We start from the raw sequence: 17,640 nt of genomic DNA, 5'->3' as shown, positions 1-17,640 counted from the left end.
TTGCATCTCTTGCAAGAAATCTTGTGAGCTGATAACCTTTCTGTGCTCTCTGCCTATGTACAAATAGGGGTTATGGAGATTAGGAGAGGGCTGTGTTCTTTGTAAGCAATCAGAAATAATGTTGGCAGGGCTGACACCAGGTATTTGGCATTCAGAATCGTATTGTCATGTAAAACGTATTGTCGTCGTATCGTACCTTGTCGTATCGCTTACCTTGACAATACGTATCGTCAAGGTAAGCATATTATATTTCTGCCACATTCTGTACTTGCAGTATGTTTAAAGGGATAAAATGTGGGGACATGTGCACCTCCTGAAGAGGTATATTAAATATGTATTGTTTTTTTTTTAGGGGGGCTTGACATGCGCTTTCGTAACTGATTTCATATGCTGCATATACATCCATTCATACTAGTAAACCTGGACAACTACTGATCTTCTAACCCAATAAAAGGACCTTTCTTTCTTTTCCAGATATAGCTTTGTAATAAGCATGTAAAAGACATGAACATCACCTGCCATAATCCTATAAGCTGCAATGTAGCGAGGCATTTGCGGGATGTTACATAGCTGATAGTCGGCGGTATTCGGAGAGATGTATGCTTTCAGCCCACATTGCACTGGAAAATGTCTGCGTCTCTGGAAGTACAAAATCCGTACGTTGTACACACATTCGTCTGCTCAGAAATGGTTCGGAGCAATTCTCTGCGGGAGCCACGGCGTAATGCAAAACGTCCAACCTACACATCTGAATCAGGCTGTGCCCTTCAGTACTAAGAAGGTAATAATGATTACAAGTGAAATATGACAATTCTAAAACAATGTTGCCACTATCTTTGAAATAGATATTTTGTGGCCAGCTCTATCTATTGATGTGCCTGTAGGCCATATATGTGGCGTCTTTCTCTGGAAGGAGAACACCCTTCATAAAACACAAAGCATTATAAGGAGCTACATACTGCTGTCTGTGTATGTGGACAGTTTGACTTTTATGCCAAATACTGACCCACATAATTTTTCACCTATTCCAACCTCAGAAGCCTGCCTGTGACACCGAGGTTTCTGTATGCTTCACAAGGAAAGGAGCAATGGAAACTTCCTAAAAAAAAAATAAAAGAGGCAAAGGACCAAACTTGCCAGCGACGTGACCAGTATTGCATGTGGTCTCCCTGCTGCTGATCTTCACCTTCCCTGTTAATGACTTGCCATACCTTGTCCTGCACTGTGTCTTTGTGTGGAGGTGGCCATCTTGGTAGAGGCAAGGCTTTGCTTCCTCATGTCAGAGCCTCCAGCCAGGAGAACAGTAGTGACATCACACAAGCTCACTCCAGATCTCCTGAGTCCAGCAGTCAGAGGCAGCAGAACCTTAGGTCTCACACTGCAGATATGAGGCTCTGTGCAGTGGACTGTCTAGGTACCTTCACATACAAGGAAGTGCAGTTATTATTCAGGAGCGATTTCAGACAAAAGTTGAATATATTTCAATATAAAATATATATTATATATATTCATATATATATATATATATAATTTGCTTTTATTCTTTTGCATGTTAATTATTTTTATAGTGTGGCATTTTTTTAAGAAAAAGCCTTAATTTCATGTGTAAATAAATGCAATGCTTTGTACCAGAATCAAAATTTTAGTGTAATTTAAAACAGGACACATCATAGAATTACTTTAATTACTTAATTAACTTTTTTTTTACAGTAACAACTTTTTCAGACTAACACTGATAAAAGTACAAAAAAAGTACATACATGTTTTACATGTTTTTGATAAGAAATCTCCCAGTATGAAGATCTGTTCTGGTGACAGCTCTCAAAAATGGGATTTCCCCTTACTTCCTGGTATATCTACAGGAAAGGAAGTGGGGGAATTTATATTTCCAATGGGAATAACCATTAAACCCTAATGCTGGGCACACACCTTACAACCATCGCAAGACTTTTGTCTTGCGATGGTTGTAAGGTACTTAAAAAAACATACGATCTGCCTATCTTGGACAGGCAGATCGTACTTGCGATGATCGCAAGCCGCGCCCCCCCTGTGGGGCGGGCTTCCGATGACCGCAATGCCGAATGGTCTTTATCGTACGAACATGCTACACACCCGCCGAACATCGTACGATGCTCGGTGGGTTTTCGAACATGTTCGTAAGTTAAAAGTCATGCGACCTTACAGTAGCAGAGGTCGCACGGCTTCCACACACCTTACTATAATCGTACGATCGCAGGATTTCCCGCGATTATCGTACGATTATCGTAAGGTGTGTGGGCACCCTAACAGAGGGCATTTACTCTTTCCCAGTCTCTCCACAATTTGATAAAAATCAAATGTTTTGGCTGTAGATCTACTTGATGAACCTTTTATCCAACCTCTAAATGATTGCATTGATATATACAAAGGCTATTCTCCAGGAAATGTATGGGTGAACAAAGAGACAGCACATTTTAAAAGAGAAGTAAAGCCAAACCTTTTTTTGTTTGTTTTGCATTAGTTCTCTTTTGAGTCACAGAAGTATATTTACTAATGTACTGCTGTGACCCGAGTCAGCAGATAGATGGCTACTGCCTGCTATATGCAACACTGCAGAGCCGCACTGCATGTGTTAGGGATCCCGGCAATATTGTCGGGATCCACCCGGCTGCCTGATGGACAGCTTGCTCTGCCTCTCTAGAGCCAGATGTGCCCACCCCCTCCCCTGTCTGTCCTTCCAATGAGTATAAAGAGTTGGCGTGTGACAGCTGCAGTATATTTTACTCTCCCAATACTTCTCCTTTAATGATTGTCCATGCCGCATACATTCTTCATGGCCAGTGCCAGTTTAGATGTGTGTGTGTGTGTGTGTGGGGGGTGCCCCAGGGGGGGGGGGGTGCCCCTTACTTACATTCTCTTGCTTAAAGTTCATCTTTCAGAAGCCGTAATGGCCTGCAATACATTTCAGGCTCTGGCTGTGAACATTAAAAACAATTCCTTTTTCCTGTTCCTTTTGTTACATCGTGATGTAAAACCTGTTCCTATTTCTTTGTCATCTCTTTCAGGAAAGAATTGATATGTCCGAATATAGCATTGAATATATTAGGAATTTTAGCATAATAGCCCACGTGGACCATGGTAAAAGTACACTTGCGGACAGACTACTTGAAATAACGGGTATGACGCCTAATATTTTTTCTTTAAGCTCAGGGAAGGTCGCTAATGTGCAGAATGGTCACACTGGATGGAAGCTGACCACAAATTGTAGGTGTCAATCAGATGTTAGGTGACAATCCGACTGTCACTTATATACCCTGTGGTCGCACCATTATTTTGTTTGTTCTTACATGTACCGAGCTAATGTGTAGGGTCAGCTTTATATGTTGTCATGTTGAGCTTATTGGGCCAGTGGTTCTTTCAAAAGTTGAAAAGTTGCAAGTTTTTTTTCTTTTCTTTTTTTTTTAGGTTTGGATAGAATAAGGGAGAAGTATAATGTCTATTAGTCCTTTTTGTTTTTTTTGCCCTCTGTGTCCAATTGGGTTGTATTTGACATCAATTTCCGCCCAATAGCCATGAGGGGTATTCCTGCAGTGAGGGAAATCCCTGGTGGTCATCCAGATCACCAGAACTAGTGCCCCCATTGGAAGATTTCCCATCTATTCCTGTTCTAATGACCAACATTTTGGGTTTTCTTTCACTTTCATTGATACCAGGTCACCAGGACAAATAGAGAGGGGGAATCTCCGAGGAAAAAGTCATCTTTCCACATCTAGCTCCCATTTCCAACTATGGCTGAGGGCTTCCAATAGTCAGGGACATAGACAGCAATAAAAATTTGACCAGTGTAATCCCTGTCCACTCTATCCAAAACAAAAAAAATGACTTCAGTTGTACTTTTTGTGACAACCCTTTAAATAAAACCCTCCCATAGTGTAACTGGCATATGAAAAAACTAAGCTTCCATGCTGCTCCTGAATTTGTCACAGTGCAAACCCTGAATTTGTCACTGCACAGCCTTATTATAGAAAGATGTCCTGGGGACATCCAGCTCTTACTGTTCATCTGTGCCTCTTCACTGTGCAACCCTGCCATGCAGTTTTTGCAGGAAAAAGTCCTCTTGCTACATCTACCTCCCATTTATAACTATGGCTGAGGGCCTCCAATAGTACAGACCAAATGAAAATCGATGAATCAGTGGGGTTTTCGTTCGTCAAAAATCTTAGCAAGAACACAGCACATGCGCAAAAGAAAATTATTTCTGTCGTTCTTCAAAACTTGGTTGGTTAGTATGGCTAAGGAACGATTTCCAAAATCAACCTTTGACTATGCTTGATGGGGTATTTGAGCTATAATCAAACAAGGGTTCGTGGCAGAAACTTTAATTTTTCAAGCAAAAATCTACCAGTGTATGGCTACCATTAGACGTTGCAGCTCTGCAGTACTTACAGTATAGATGTGGTGGCTGCATTTATTTCCTTTCTTCTTTTTTTCAGGCTTTTATTTTACCTGGTCTTACTATAAATAACACACTTCCTGTGCTAGGGTGGCTACACTCACTTCTCCATTGTACCTATAGGGGGAGCCATGGTTGTCACCCAGGCTGGACTTTAAACATCATCTCTTCATCTCTATCACATGGGGGATAGGGAGGTTAGTAATTTACAGAAGGCAGATGTCCCGTCCTGTGAACTGAACTGGAAGTGGTTAAGGGGACAAAATCAACAGGTATGAAAGATTGTTCTCCTAAAAAATGAAAACTAATGCAGCCACCCCATGTAAGGACTGATAATCTGCAATATCTTCAGTGTTTCTTCTGGGTTTTGCTCTCCTTTAAGGCAGGGGTGGGCAACTTTAGACCTCCAGTTGTGGAACTACAAGTCCCATGAGGCAATTCAAGACTTTGACAACCATAGGCATGACTCCCAGGGGCAGATGCATGATGGGATTTGTTGTCAAAGCACAGCTGAAGGGATGGAGTTGCCAAGCCCTGCTTTAAGGAAACACTGCTGTAATTCATCACCTTAAACCTTTTGAACAAAAGTTATTTTCCTTTGTGGCAGGGTGTATTCCAACAGCCTCCTCCAATAAGCAGGTTCTTGATAAGCTCCAGGTGGAAAGAGAAAGAGGCATTACAGTGAAGGCTCAGACTGCATCCCTTTTTTACACTTTTGAAGGAAAAAAATACCTCTTGAACCTTATCGACACACCGGTGAGTTTTACTCTTCTATCTCTGCAAAATGTTTGTGACACCATTTCATGTATTTATTTTTTTCCAATGCACTCTTCCACAAGTTGGAGAAGTACTGTTTTATCTTTGCTCTTTACTAGTTCTTTGTACCTGAATGACATGACATGAATGCATTTCTGATGGAACTCTAATATATACTTTATCTATGTAGAGTCTTCTCAAGTAAAACGTCATCAAACATTGTTCATTGGTAACATTGTGTAATTACAGAGAATCTACAAATGTTCCCTGGGACAAAATATCTATTTACTATATGTGGTGTTTTTAGGTTTTTAGATGAATATTAGTTCCAGTGTTCCCATTCCTCTTTAAGCCCTGGTTCACACCTAGGAGTTTTTGAGCAGTTCGAAAAGCGCTTTTAACTGCCCAACACAAGAAATCCCATGATTTTCAATGGCCCTGGTTTACACCTGAGCAGAAAAACGCAAAACGCCCGAAAAGATACAGGAGCTTCTTTGATGCATAGAGTTAATTGGAAATGGCCAAAAACACGCAACAGAAGCATGTTGCACACTTTTGTGAGCGTTTTTGCGCGTCTATACGCGCGTTCTTCCATTGTCCACAATGGTTTATTAGCTGCCAGTCAAAACGCGCATCTTCTTGTACGTGCGTCAAAACGCACATACAAATGTGCACAACGTGCAAATAACCGCATGCTGTTAACGCACGTATAAACGCGAAATAGCTGGATAGGCTTCATAGACCGCGTCTGTTCCTGCCCCCCCATACAATGCATCTTGTAACTGACAGCACAGTTCAAGCAAAAGCTCTCTTTGCATTGTGGTAATGATGATTTTTCCTTGCTCAGCTATGACAGGCTAAAGCTGGGTATACACAGTTAGTAAATCGAACGACCGTTCCGAAAACAACATTCTAATCGTTAAAGGAGAACTATGGGGTTAGGGCTTTTCCCCATAGTTCTCCTTAGGGTAACGGGAGGACACAAACTAGCGTCCTCCCGTCACCCTAGGCTCAGTATACCTCAGTATAAAGCACAGCTGGAGGGCCAGAGTCGGTCACCCCTGTGCTACAGCATCTGCTGGGCATTCTTGAACATGTGGGTGTGACTTGAAGAAGCATATTTTGTAATGACATACCTTTACACTGCGGACCAGGAAGTGTAAAAAAATAAATAAAAATATTTTACTTCCTGGTACTCTGGCACATGTGACTAGGACGTGTGACCATGCATATCATCTCAGGGGAAGCAAATCTCTTTCCCTGAGATCTTGTGACATTACAGATGAGATTTCCCAGCAATGCTCTGCTGATGTAACCTTCCCAGGATGCAATGCTTGGTGCATTACATCATTTGTGCCAAGGTAGACCAGGAAATGGAAAAAAAGAAATTGTAAGTAAAATACAAATATGTTTGTTTAGCTAATGAATGTAAGATGATTTCATATCAGCATGCAAAGCTGTATTTTTTAGTCACAGGGGGTTAAGGTCCTACCAGCATGTTCGAAAACCAGCCGGGAATCGTACGATTCTCGGCTGGTTAGAACGGTGCTCGGAAGATAAATGCTGAACGGGCCGGTGTGCGCACGCGCACACTGCCCGTTCAGCATTGCGGTCATCGGAAGCCCGCCCCTCAGGAGGGCGGGCTTGCGATGATCGAGAGTGCGATCTGCCTGTCCAAGATAGGCAGATCGTACGTTTTTTTAATCCCTTTACAACCATCGCAAGACTAAAGTCTTGCGATGGTTGTAGAGTGTATGGCCACCTTAAGGGTGGCCCTGGTTATTAGGTTTAGGGGGCAAACACTTTTTCACACAGGGTCATATGGGTTTGGATTTTGTTTTCCCTTAATAATAAAAACCTTCCTTTAAAAACTGCATGTTGTGTTTACTTGTGTTATCTTTGACTAATATTTAAATGTGTTTGATGATCTGAAACATTAAAGTGTGACAAACGTGCAAAACAATGAAAAATCAGGAAGGGGGCCAAGACTTTTCCACACAACTGTATGTTGAGCTCCCATGATGCATTACTGTTTCCTTTGGCTTTAAGCGGCCTCATACTTGACAGCTCTCTGCAGAACTGAACAATAAGCTCTGATGATTAGTAATAACAATAATGTCTTTATTAGGGGATTAGGTGGAGCTGTAAAGTTCAGAGGAGAAATATTGGTGCTAGAATGCTGCTAGAAATTGCTATGTTGCAGATTGATTCCAGAGAGCTGTTTACTTGTAGAGTGGATGTGTGTGCTCTCAAGTTGTGCTGTGTAATGTCACCAGTCAGACTGATACAAGCAGGTTGGAGTTTGATTTGTAACTATGATGCAGCAGTTCATTTTGATGTATCCATCTTATTGTATGTTAATAGCAGCAAGGATCCTAGTTGTGTTGGGGAATAGCAATCCTGTTTTACAAACACATAAGAGAAACGGTTTCCCAGATCACTAATGAAAGTAAAAAATGTGGATGAATACACAATTTATATCTGTATTAAATACTGAACTCTGAGCAGATATATTGTGTACCCTATATGCATTTCAGCATCTTATTATCACTTTATACTTATAAGTAGTTTTCAATTAAATGTTTAACTATATTGAGGGCTTGTTCACACGATGTCCGGACCAGAACCGTGCTCTCCTGCACCCAAAATGCATCCCAATGTCTCCCTATGTGTTTTATGGGCTACAGTTCTCACGAGCGCAGTCCGGTCCGGACAGAAAAAATACTGCATGTCACATTTTCTCCGGTTCGGAAACACATAAACGCGTCAAACGCACCGTACTGCAGCTAACATACTGACTGGAACGCGGTTAAATGCGTCAAAAACGTACTGCACGCATAGCACTGCGTCTGCAGATCTGCTCCAGATCTGGACCAGTAAATGGTGTGAACAAGCCCTTCATGTTTCAACTACATATAAATGTTTTAAATTCTTTTTATTTTAGGGCCATGTCGATTTTAGCTATGAAGTATCTAGGTCTTTGTCCGCTTGTCAAGGTGTCTTACTTGTGGTTGACGCAAATGAGGTACTTTTTTTATTTCTTACATTTTACAACTGTTCGCTGCGTTAACTGTTGGCGCTATATAAATCCTGTATAATCATAACTGGTTGGTTATAATCCTACAACAGTCTTCCATTGCAGCCAATATTGCTTGGAATACAGCTGTACCATTGTAGGGCATGGATCCAGCAGATGTTATAGAATATAGCAGATGCAGAAAGTAGTAGTTGTAGTACAGCAGTCAAGCAATAGTAATAGAAGTTAGTGGTAGAGTGCAGTTGTGTTAGAATGTAATAGTCGGCTCCTTGCATTCTACATAGTAGTAAATGGATACTATATTGTAATAAATGGAGAATCCAGGATCTGGAGTTTGACTCCCACAGCGAAACTTTATCCTTCGAACTGTAGTATCATGTTGCAAAGTCACTTGTTTCAAGCCTTTTTCAGTTAATTTGTAGCAGTGTTTTCCCATCATTGGTAAGTCATGTACCACTGTCAAGACCTTTTGAAATATATATATATATATATATATATTGTGTGTTTTTATGGAAAAAACTGTAATTTTGCTGTAACAGTTCAGAGCCAGATGGAATAGATCAACCATCTACTAATTTGTAGCTTAGAGTTGGGACAGCAAATATTGCCACGGGGCACTCTGCTCAGTCTCCTATTCATGCCTCCTGGAGTCTTTGGCATATACAGACATTCCTCGGTAACCGATGGGATGCAGTTGTAGTATTGGAATGAAGTAGAAGTAGTGGGGTGCAGCTGTAGTATTGGAATGAAGTAGAAGTAGTGGTGTGCAGCTGTAGTACTGGAATGAAGTAGAAGTAGTGGGATGCAGCTGTAGTAGTAGTAGGATGCAGCTGTAGTATTGGAATGAAGTAGAAGTAGTGGGATGCAGCTGTAGTACTGGAATGAAGTAGAATGCAGCTGTAGTATTGGAATGAAGTAGTGGGGTGCAGCTGTAGTATTGGAATTAAGTAGAAGTAGTAGGATGCAGCTGTAGTATTGGAATGAAGTAGAAGTAGTAGGATGCAGCTGTAGTATTGGAATGAAGTAGAAGTAGTGCGATGCAGCTGTAGTATTGAAATGAGGTAGACGTAGTAGGATGCAGCTGTAGTATTGGAATGAAGTAGTGGGATGCAGCTGTAGTATTGGAATTAGGTAGAAGTAGTGAGATGCAGCTGTAGTATTGGAATGAAGTAGAAGTAGTGGGATGCAGCTGTAGTATTGGAATGAAGTAGTGGGATGCAGCTGTAGTATTGGAATGAAGTAGAAGTAGTGGGGTGCAAGTATTGGAATGAAGTAGGAGTAGTGGGATGCAGCTGTAGTATTGGAATGAAGTAGGAGTAGTGGGGTGCAGCTGTAGTATTGGAATGAAGTAGGAGTAGTGGGATGCAGCTGTAGTACTGGATTGCAGTTGAAGTAGTGGGATGCAGCTGTAGTACTGGATTGCAGTTGAAGTAGAGGGATGCAGCTGTAGTACTTGAATGCATTACAAGTAGTAGGATGTAGCTGTATTACTGCAATGCCATGTTTGATTGCCTGACTGTCCGGCTAAGAGATAACTTGATTATCTGACAATGAAACAATTATGGGAGTTTGTATAAAAATTTGCAGAAACTCTGTGAACATTTGATCTGTTGAATGGAGGCAAAAACAAACGTACTTAGTATATTTTGTTTGAGTAAAATGTAATATGAGCAAAATACCGCATCTTGACCAGTAAATGCAGATAATGCGCATGGAGATAATGAGCATTGAAAAGAGTATTTCCTGTGCTCCTCAGCTACCGGCCCTGGCTGCTGTGCGGGCCACATTACAAGGTCCGGCGGGCCGGATTCAGCCCGCGGGCCTTGTGTTTGCCACCCCTGATCTAGGACATATAATGTGGCATTTTCCAGATATTACATTCAACTTGGAAAGAAAGTACACTAAGAACATTTGCTTTTGCCCCCATTCACACAGAACGAAAGTTCACAGATGCAAGATGTATGGCTCTGTCAATTGTTTATAAATACAATCAATACTGTAGTTTATCACTTTTTGTTAACATGTTAATAAATTCCAAAATGACATGTATGATGGAGTCTCCGACCAGCATTAACACAATCGTTTTTGTTTTCTCCTGTATAGCATAGTTATGATACCTGTTGATGATGCCTAGCAGATCTTCACTTTTTGAGATCAGTTCCACGTTAATGAATTAGGATTATGCCAAGTACAAATTTAGGATGTTACTTGTGCCTTGCCCAATAAAAGTTTCGGACACCCATAACTAGCAGAATGCCATGACGTGAAAGCAGAGCAATCTGCAATTTCACCCCACAGGGACAGCTTTATTGTACACTAAAGAGGAATCTAAGAAAAACACGTTTCTATCTTTTGCAGAATTCAGACCAACTAATAAAATACAAAAATAAAACCTAATTTCAAGGTGACAATGGGAGAAAACGTAGACTTCCTATTAAATTTAGTACAGCGCAGCAGTCATGTAAAGCACTGGAGGGCAAATCATTTTTCAGTTTACTAGGCTTATAGCAGAAAAGCATTTAGATGTTTCAATATTGGTGTATCTTATTTTTTTGTACCTTCAGGGCATTCAAGCACAGACTGTGGCAAACTTCTTTCTCGCTTTTGAAGCACAGCTTTCAATTATCCCCGTCATAAACAAGGTAAAGAGCTTACAAAGTCCTACCTGTGAGCGAACCGACCCTTCATTCTGGGAGCGGATGAGACGGTAAACAGTGTCTGGATTCCTGCAGTTTGCTGGCGGAGTAGTATATGAAGCCATTATTAGGCTGAGCAGGGGTCATGCAGCACAGTTTTGTCTTTCTATTCTTCAGAAGTGGTTAGAACCAGTTCCAAAACACTTGCGGAACTCATCTTTAAAATGTTGTTGTTGAAGTCTGAAGCTGGCAGAGTGCAATCAAAATGGGATTGTTAGGCCCATTTACACCAGATCCATTGCAATTATTTTTCAACGTTCTCACCGCTCCGTTCCATTGTGTTATGTTGCATTGAAAAAAAAAAGTCAAACATGCACTCATTTTTTTTTTTTTCTCAGCACAATGTAATGCAACGCATCGGTTAGCTAGCACCATTCACACCCATTCATTCCATGGTGCCCTTGCATTAGCATCCGTTGATAAACAGATCACAGCACAACGGATCGGAAGGAAATTGTAAGGTACAATCTTAACTCAACGGACCCTCCATTGACTTACAATTACCTTCAGATTTTGGTGTGAATGGGACCTTCAAAAATTCTGTGAACTGCTAAATGCAGTCTGTGATATTTAGCAAAACTATGATATCCGCTTTCTGTTATAAATTGGCCTCTAATAACCGAGTGGTGGAGTATTTGTAACTCTTGTCCGCATGTGCGGGAGTTACATCATCAATGACTGAAGAGAAAAGACGCCGAGCTGAAAGAAGTCCAGCAGGAGATGGCAGCGGTGATGACAGATCAAAGAGTGGAAGCATGGCCTGGCAGCACTTTAGTAGAGCAGGAGTACGGACCTGTCAGTGCTTGCTGAGAGCGGGAGTACGGACCTGTCAGTGCTTGGGGAGAGCGGGAGTACGGAGCTGTCAGTGCTTGGGGAGAGCGGGAGTACGGACCTGTCAGTGCTTGGGGAGAGCGGGAGTACGGACCTGTCAGTGCTTGGGGAGAGCGGGAGTACGGACCTGTCAGTGCTTGGGGAGAGCGGGAGTACGGACCTGTCAGTGCTTGGGGAGAGCGGGAGTACGGACCTGTCAGTGCTTGGGGAGAGCGGGAGTACGGACCTGTCAGTGCTTGGGGAGAGCGGGAGTACGGACCTGTCAGTGCTTGGGGAGAGCGGGAGTACGGACCTGTCAGTGCTTGGGGAGAGCGGGAGTACGGACCTGTCAGTGCTTGGGGAGAGCGGGAGTACGGACCTGTCAGTGCTTGGGGAGAGCGGGAGTACGGACCTGTCAGTGCTTGGGGAGAGCGGGAGTACGGACCTGTCAGTGCTTGGGGAGAGCGGGAGTACGGACCTGTCAGTGCTTGGGGAGAGCGGGAGTACGGACCTGTCAGTGCTTGGGGAGAGCGGGAGTACGGACCTGTCAGTGCTTGGGGAGAGCGGGAGTACGGACCTGTCAGTGCTTGGGGAGAGCGGGAGTACGGACCTGTCAGTGCTTGGGGAGAGCGGGAGTACGGACCTGTCAGTGCTTGGGGAGAGCGGGAGTACGGACCTGTCAGTGCTTGGGGAGAGCGGGAGTACGGACCTGTCAGTGCTTGGGGAGAGCGGGAGTACGGACCTGTCAGTGCTTGGGGAGAGCGGGAGTACGGACCTGTCAGTGCTTGGGGAGAGCGGGAGTACGGACCTGTCAGTGCTTGGGGAGAGCGGGAGTACGGACCTGTCAGTGCTTGGGGAGAGCGGGAGTACGGACCTGTCAGTGCTTGGGGAGAGCGGGAGTACGGACCTGTCAGTGCTTGGGGAGAGCGGGAGTACGGACCTGTCAGTGCTTGGGGAGAGCGGGAGTACGGACCTGTCAGTGCTTGGGGAGAGCGGGAGTACGGACCTGTCAGTGCTTGGGGAGAGCGGGAGTACGGACCTGTCAGTGCTTGGGGAGAGCGGGAGTACGGACCTGTCAGTGCTTGGGGAGAGCGGGAGTACGGACCTGTCAGTGCTTGGGGAGAGCGGGAGTACGGACCTGTCAGTGCTTGGGGAGAGCGGGAGTACGGACCTGTCAGTGCTTGGGGAGAGCGGGAGTACGGACCTGTCAGTGCTTGGGGAGAGCGGGAGTACGGACCTGTCAGTGCTTGGGGAGAGCGGGAGTACGGACCTGTCAGTGCTTGGGGAGAGCGGGAGTACGGAGCTGTCAGTGCTTGGGGAGAGCGGGAGTACCGACCATTCAGCGCAATATCTAACATCATGTTCCCAGTTAATGAGGGGCCATTTTGGCACAAGAACAGCTCCAAGATATTTAAAGGGAGCTTCCCTAACCTTCAGGAGCCATTTATTGCTGATTGCCCCAATAGGATTTCTTACAAAAGAATGCCATCACTCAGCTCATAGCTTCTCCCTGAAGAGAGCTGTGACTGTCGGTCACTGCTCCCCGCAGGGATTCCTCCTCTTCTGTTCCTCCAGCACTCATTAGAGGGACAGGCAGGGGAGGGGGCAGGCACAGCTAGTTTTGGCTCTAGAGAGGCAGAGCCAGCTGTCAATCGGGCAGCGGGATGGATCCAACAGTATTGTTGGGATCTTTGCCAGCTGCAGCATGGCTCTGCGCTGTCAGCAAATAGCAGGGAGTAGCCCGCTAGATGCTGACTTGGAGTCACAGGAGGACATTAGTAAATGTACTCCTTTTGATCCAAGAGGGCTAAAGCCAAAAAACTTTTGGTTTTAGTTCCCTTTTAATGATGTGCTCTTCGTGAAGACTTCTCATCTTGCCACCTGTCACAACAGATATTTACGTTTGCATAGTTCTGTATAAATAAAATCAGTACATACTACTACAAGTTCTGCAATATTTATTTCCTACATTTTTTACCAAAAGATTTAATAAAGAGGGAAACTCCGATAACGTGATGAACAAGGTAGGACTGCAACCAACTAATCAATTACTCGATAATGAGAATAGTTGTCAACTACTCACATCGATTAGTTTTTTGGGTCCCCAAGCTCTCTCCTCCATCTTGGGAGGAGGATACAGCAGGCAGTGGGTGGATGGAATAGCCAGCCTGCTATTGCAATTTGAAATGACCAATAGCATGCTAGCTATTGCCCCAGCCAACTACCTGCTGTATTCACATTCAGCAGTCGTCTGCAGAATCTTGCCACTGGCAGGTGTTATTCCCTGGCTGAAGCTATTCAAGTGCCATGTGCTTACAGTACAATTATTAAAAAAGTAATTATAAAAGGTGGGAAAAAAAGTCATTTTTGGTTTCGGCCTGACAAATTCTGCTGCGGGAGGTGGCACCCCAAATGCGCCTCCCACCCACAGTATGATCGGCCACACTGGAACGCACGGTACCGCGATGCTGTGCATTCCAGTACAGTGCAATTGCAAAAATGTGTGCATGCAGTTTTAAAGTAAACTTTGTTTGTAACACTGCATTTGTGTATTTTATTTTAAATTTAAGGATGGTATTTTTATTAAATTTTTTTTATCCGATTAATCGAAAAAACAATCAGCCAACTAATCGATTATGAAAATAATCATTGGTTGCAGCCCTAAAACAAGGGGCTTGCCTCTCTTACCTAGAGAAGGACCTGATCGATGTTACCTTTTCTTATATCCTGATTCTAAATAGAAAATGGGATTGTAGCTTTGCTTATTTAGGTAGCGAGCTCACAATATTCATTTAAAGCTTGAATTTATAACATCAGTAAGTCACAGTTTTCAATAGTATAGATTTTTTAAAATATTTCCTTCTATTTTTAAGATTGACTTAAAAAACGCAAATCCAGAGAGAGTGGAGAGACAAATTGAAAAAATGTTTGACATTCCACCAAGTGATTGTATCAGGGTGAGTATGCACTTCATCAGTGTTTATGGCAAGACAAAGTCTTTCCAATTGTTAAATCAGGGGCTTAACTACAAATGATGGGGCCCTATAGCAACATTTTTATTGTCCACTGTGACAATATATGCCAAGACCGGTAGCAGAGCTGCCAGCATGGACAGTACACTACTAGGGACCAGTGCTTTGGATAAAAGTTAATAACTGTAAAAGTTATAGTTGTAGTAGCAGTAATAATAATCATGAAGAATAGTAACTTCTGCCTTCCTTTCATAAAATCTGCGAGCTGAAATTAGCTGCATGTCTAGGGCCTAATCCAACTGCCAGAGTCCCAAAAAGTAGAGAGGGAGAGCTCCACGGCAGATCTTTTACATTAACCTTGATGTCTTGAGGGCAGTTCTAGCCCTGAGAACCTCTTACACGCTGACTTTTTTGTCTGTTGGGGTACTTTTGATCTTGAAGGGATAGTTATGACATGACATAGCAGATGCAGGTTTTGCACAGCGGAGTAAAGAGAGTGAAGGAAACTATGCAGTTGGCCATTCATGGTTTTGTGCTGTTGAATCTCACCCTACCTCGGGTCATTGGGTTCTAGTGAGCTTTTTAAGGTGATTAACATTTAGGAAAACATAGCATAGGATAGGTGAATTAAGTGAGGTTGTTTCATTTCAGGAGAGCCAAGCTTTCATTCCATCATAAGCTTTCAGTGCATGGTCCCTACAAAATCAGTATTTATACTGTTTCATATTTGTAGCATCTATGGAGCTCTTTCATAGAAGTTGGCTAAAAATACAGTTGTGGTCTATGAACTTAGAATGAGTATACTATGTCTGGTCCCCTGTAATAAGCAAAATACAAGATTTGTTTATTGGATAAAAGCATGGCAGACCATACATGACATTATTTGCAATTAAAGGAAATATTTTCTTTACTGGTATGTTTAGATCTCTGCAAAGTACGGAACAAACGTGGAGCAAGTTCTTAAAGAAGTTATTAAAAGACTCCCACCGTGAGTATAGATGTCTTAACGGATGCACTGTATTAAACAGTATATGACAGAAGCGCCAGTGGCATGTATCCAAACACGGAGAATATCTGCAGTGATCTCAAAGTAAAATGCAGGTGGGGCAGGCTCTCAGACAGGCTCTAGGGAAGCCTCAACTCTGGAAGAAATAAAATACAAAGAGCGCCTCCATCGCGTAAAAACGTTTTAATAAAGTGGATTTAAACAAGTAAAACCATACTCAAAAAGGTAGAATTTTTACAGGCATGAATAGATAAAAACGTGAAAAGCTTAGCCCACCGGCTACTCTTCCTCCCTGAGGTTAACGTTTCCGATGCCACACCTCCTTCGTCAGTACCAATGATGCACTGTATTGTCTGCTCAGATCCAATAGTTTCCTGTTCTCTGTTTTTATAATGTAAATTGAATTTGTCAAACAGCTGTTACTGGGACAGCGGAGGTTCCCATCTAGCACTAGAGGATGCCATTTCCTAATTCTGGGAAGCAGCTCCAGGGCAGGCAGGTCCATGTAAGTGACGCTACAAAGATGTGAGTGATGGTACAGAGCTGTCCCATGCCACAGCTCTAGCTTTGCTTCCTAGAGTCAGGCACTCACAGCCTCATATGATGGAATGGAACATCAACTGTGATCAATATTAACTCGTTAAAGGAATCCTGTACTGACAGAAATACATAGGCTGTCAGTTACATAAAAAAGCCAACATTTGCATAGACCTGTTAGACCTGTTTAGTTAGCTACCCACCCCATTTTGGAGAGCGCAGGAGTCTATTTTTACAGTTTATGGAGCAGATTATGACTGTACCACTATGTATACATGCTTGCGGAATGAAAAGGTTTACTTTAAAGCTGAACTCCAGGTATGAATATTTATGTAGACATACGTTGGTCCAGTCTGGCGCTATGTAAATATACATATGTTATACCTGTTCAGCACCGTAGCAGCTACAAAGCGTAGTGGTTATAATTTTTTTTTTTTTAAATCCGCGTATGTACTCATGACTAGAGTTTCATTCCCAACATGGGGACAGACTCGCCAACAGCCCCATGCCGCAGTGCATCACAACACATGGTGTGGATTGTGGTGTGCTGCATTAAAAGAGCTGCTGCAGGTCCAGTTTCTTTTTTTTTTTTTTATTCCACTTCAGTGCATTCAAAACTAGGGATGCACCGATATATCGGCTGCCGAAACATACCGGCCAAAAATGGCACTTTTGGTTAAATACTGAAAGTGCCATTTTTCTGCTGATACATCGGCGCATTCGTGATTTCTTTCCTCCCCGCTGGGCGCTTCTGTGTCCCAGCGGGGAGGAGAGAAAGTGACAGCAGGCCGAGCGCTGTGAGCGACCGGTGTTTCTCCTCCCACACCGCTCGCCCGCCTATCACAGTGCGGCAGAGCAGTGTGGGGGCGGAGACAGCGCTGTCACAGGAGGCTGGCCTCTCCTCTCGCACCGCTCACCCAGCCTCCTGTGACAGTGTGTCATAGAGGAGAGCAGGCTACATACACTCAGCGATCAGTGATCGCTGAGTGTTTGTAGATAATTGAGGACATGGTATGGTTACTATATCTTCAATTATGAATGAATGGGAGTGATCTATATCCCCTCCTGTTCATTCATAATTGTGGTTATAGTAATCATACAATATTCTCAAGTTATCAATGAACAGGAACACTCATAAAGGATTCTTGTTCATTGATAATAGGGGATACAGAAAAAGAGATTGAGGACTCTGTGTTCTCAATCTCTTTTTATATTTTATAAGGGAAATATCAGGGGTCTGTTTAGACCCCTAATATTTCCTAGAAGCCCCTTAAAGTAAAGTAAAAAATAATATTAAAAAATTAAAATAAAAACATTTTCGGTTTCGGCCTGACAATTGTTTCGGTTTTTAAATTTCTATTTCGGTGCACCTCTATAATAAATGAATGAATAAA

At 43.0% G+C, this 17,640-nt stretch overlaps 1 protein-coding gene across 1 annotated transcript in view; it reads left to right on the top strand.

Annotated features, from left to right (window-relative positions):
- The first annotated feature begins 486 nt into the window (after positions 1-486).
- The window catches only part of GUF1 (GUF1 homolog, GTPase), a 36,240-nt gene continuing 19,086 nt past the window's right edge, over positions 487-17,640 (top strand). Inside the window, exons 1-7 of the mRNA XM_018564572.1 lie at positions 487-781; positions 3,045-3,156; positions 5,040-5,188; positions 8,133-8,213; positions 10,790-10,867; positions 14,605-14,688; positions 15,627-15,691. Coding sequence (XP_018420074.1) covers positions 596-781; positions 3,045-3,156; positions 5,040-5,188; positions 8,133-8,213; positions 10,790-10,867; positions 14,605-14,688; positions 15,627-15,691 — 755 coding nt within the window. The 5' untranslated portion in view covers positions 487-595. The remainder of the gene's footprint in view (positions 782-3,044; positions 3,157-5,039; positions 5,189-8,132; positions 8,214-10,789; positions 10,868-14,604; positions 14,689-15,626; positions 15,692-17,640) is intronic.

Source organism: Nanorana parkeri, unplaced genomic scaffold, assembly GCF_000935625.1.
Source record: "Nanorana parkeri isolate BGI_ZX_2015 unplaced genomic scaffold, ASM93562v1 scaffold24, whole genome shotgun sequence".
Classification (NCBI taxonomy): Eukaryota; Metazoa; Chordata; class Amphibia; order Anura; family Dicroglossidae; genus Nanorana; species Nanorana parkeri.
Note: the sequence above shows the minus strand (reverse complement) of the source record. Positions and strands in the feature narration are given on the sequence as shown.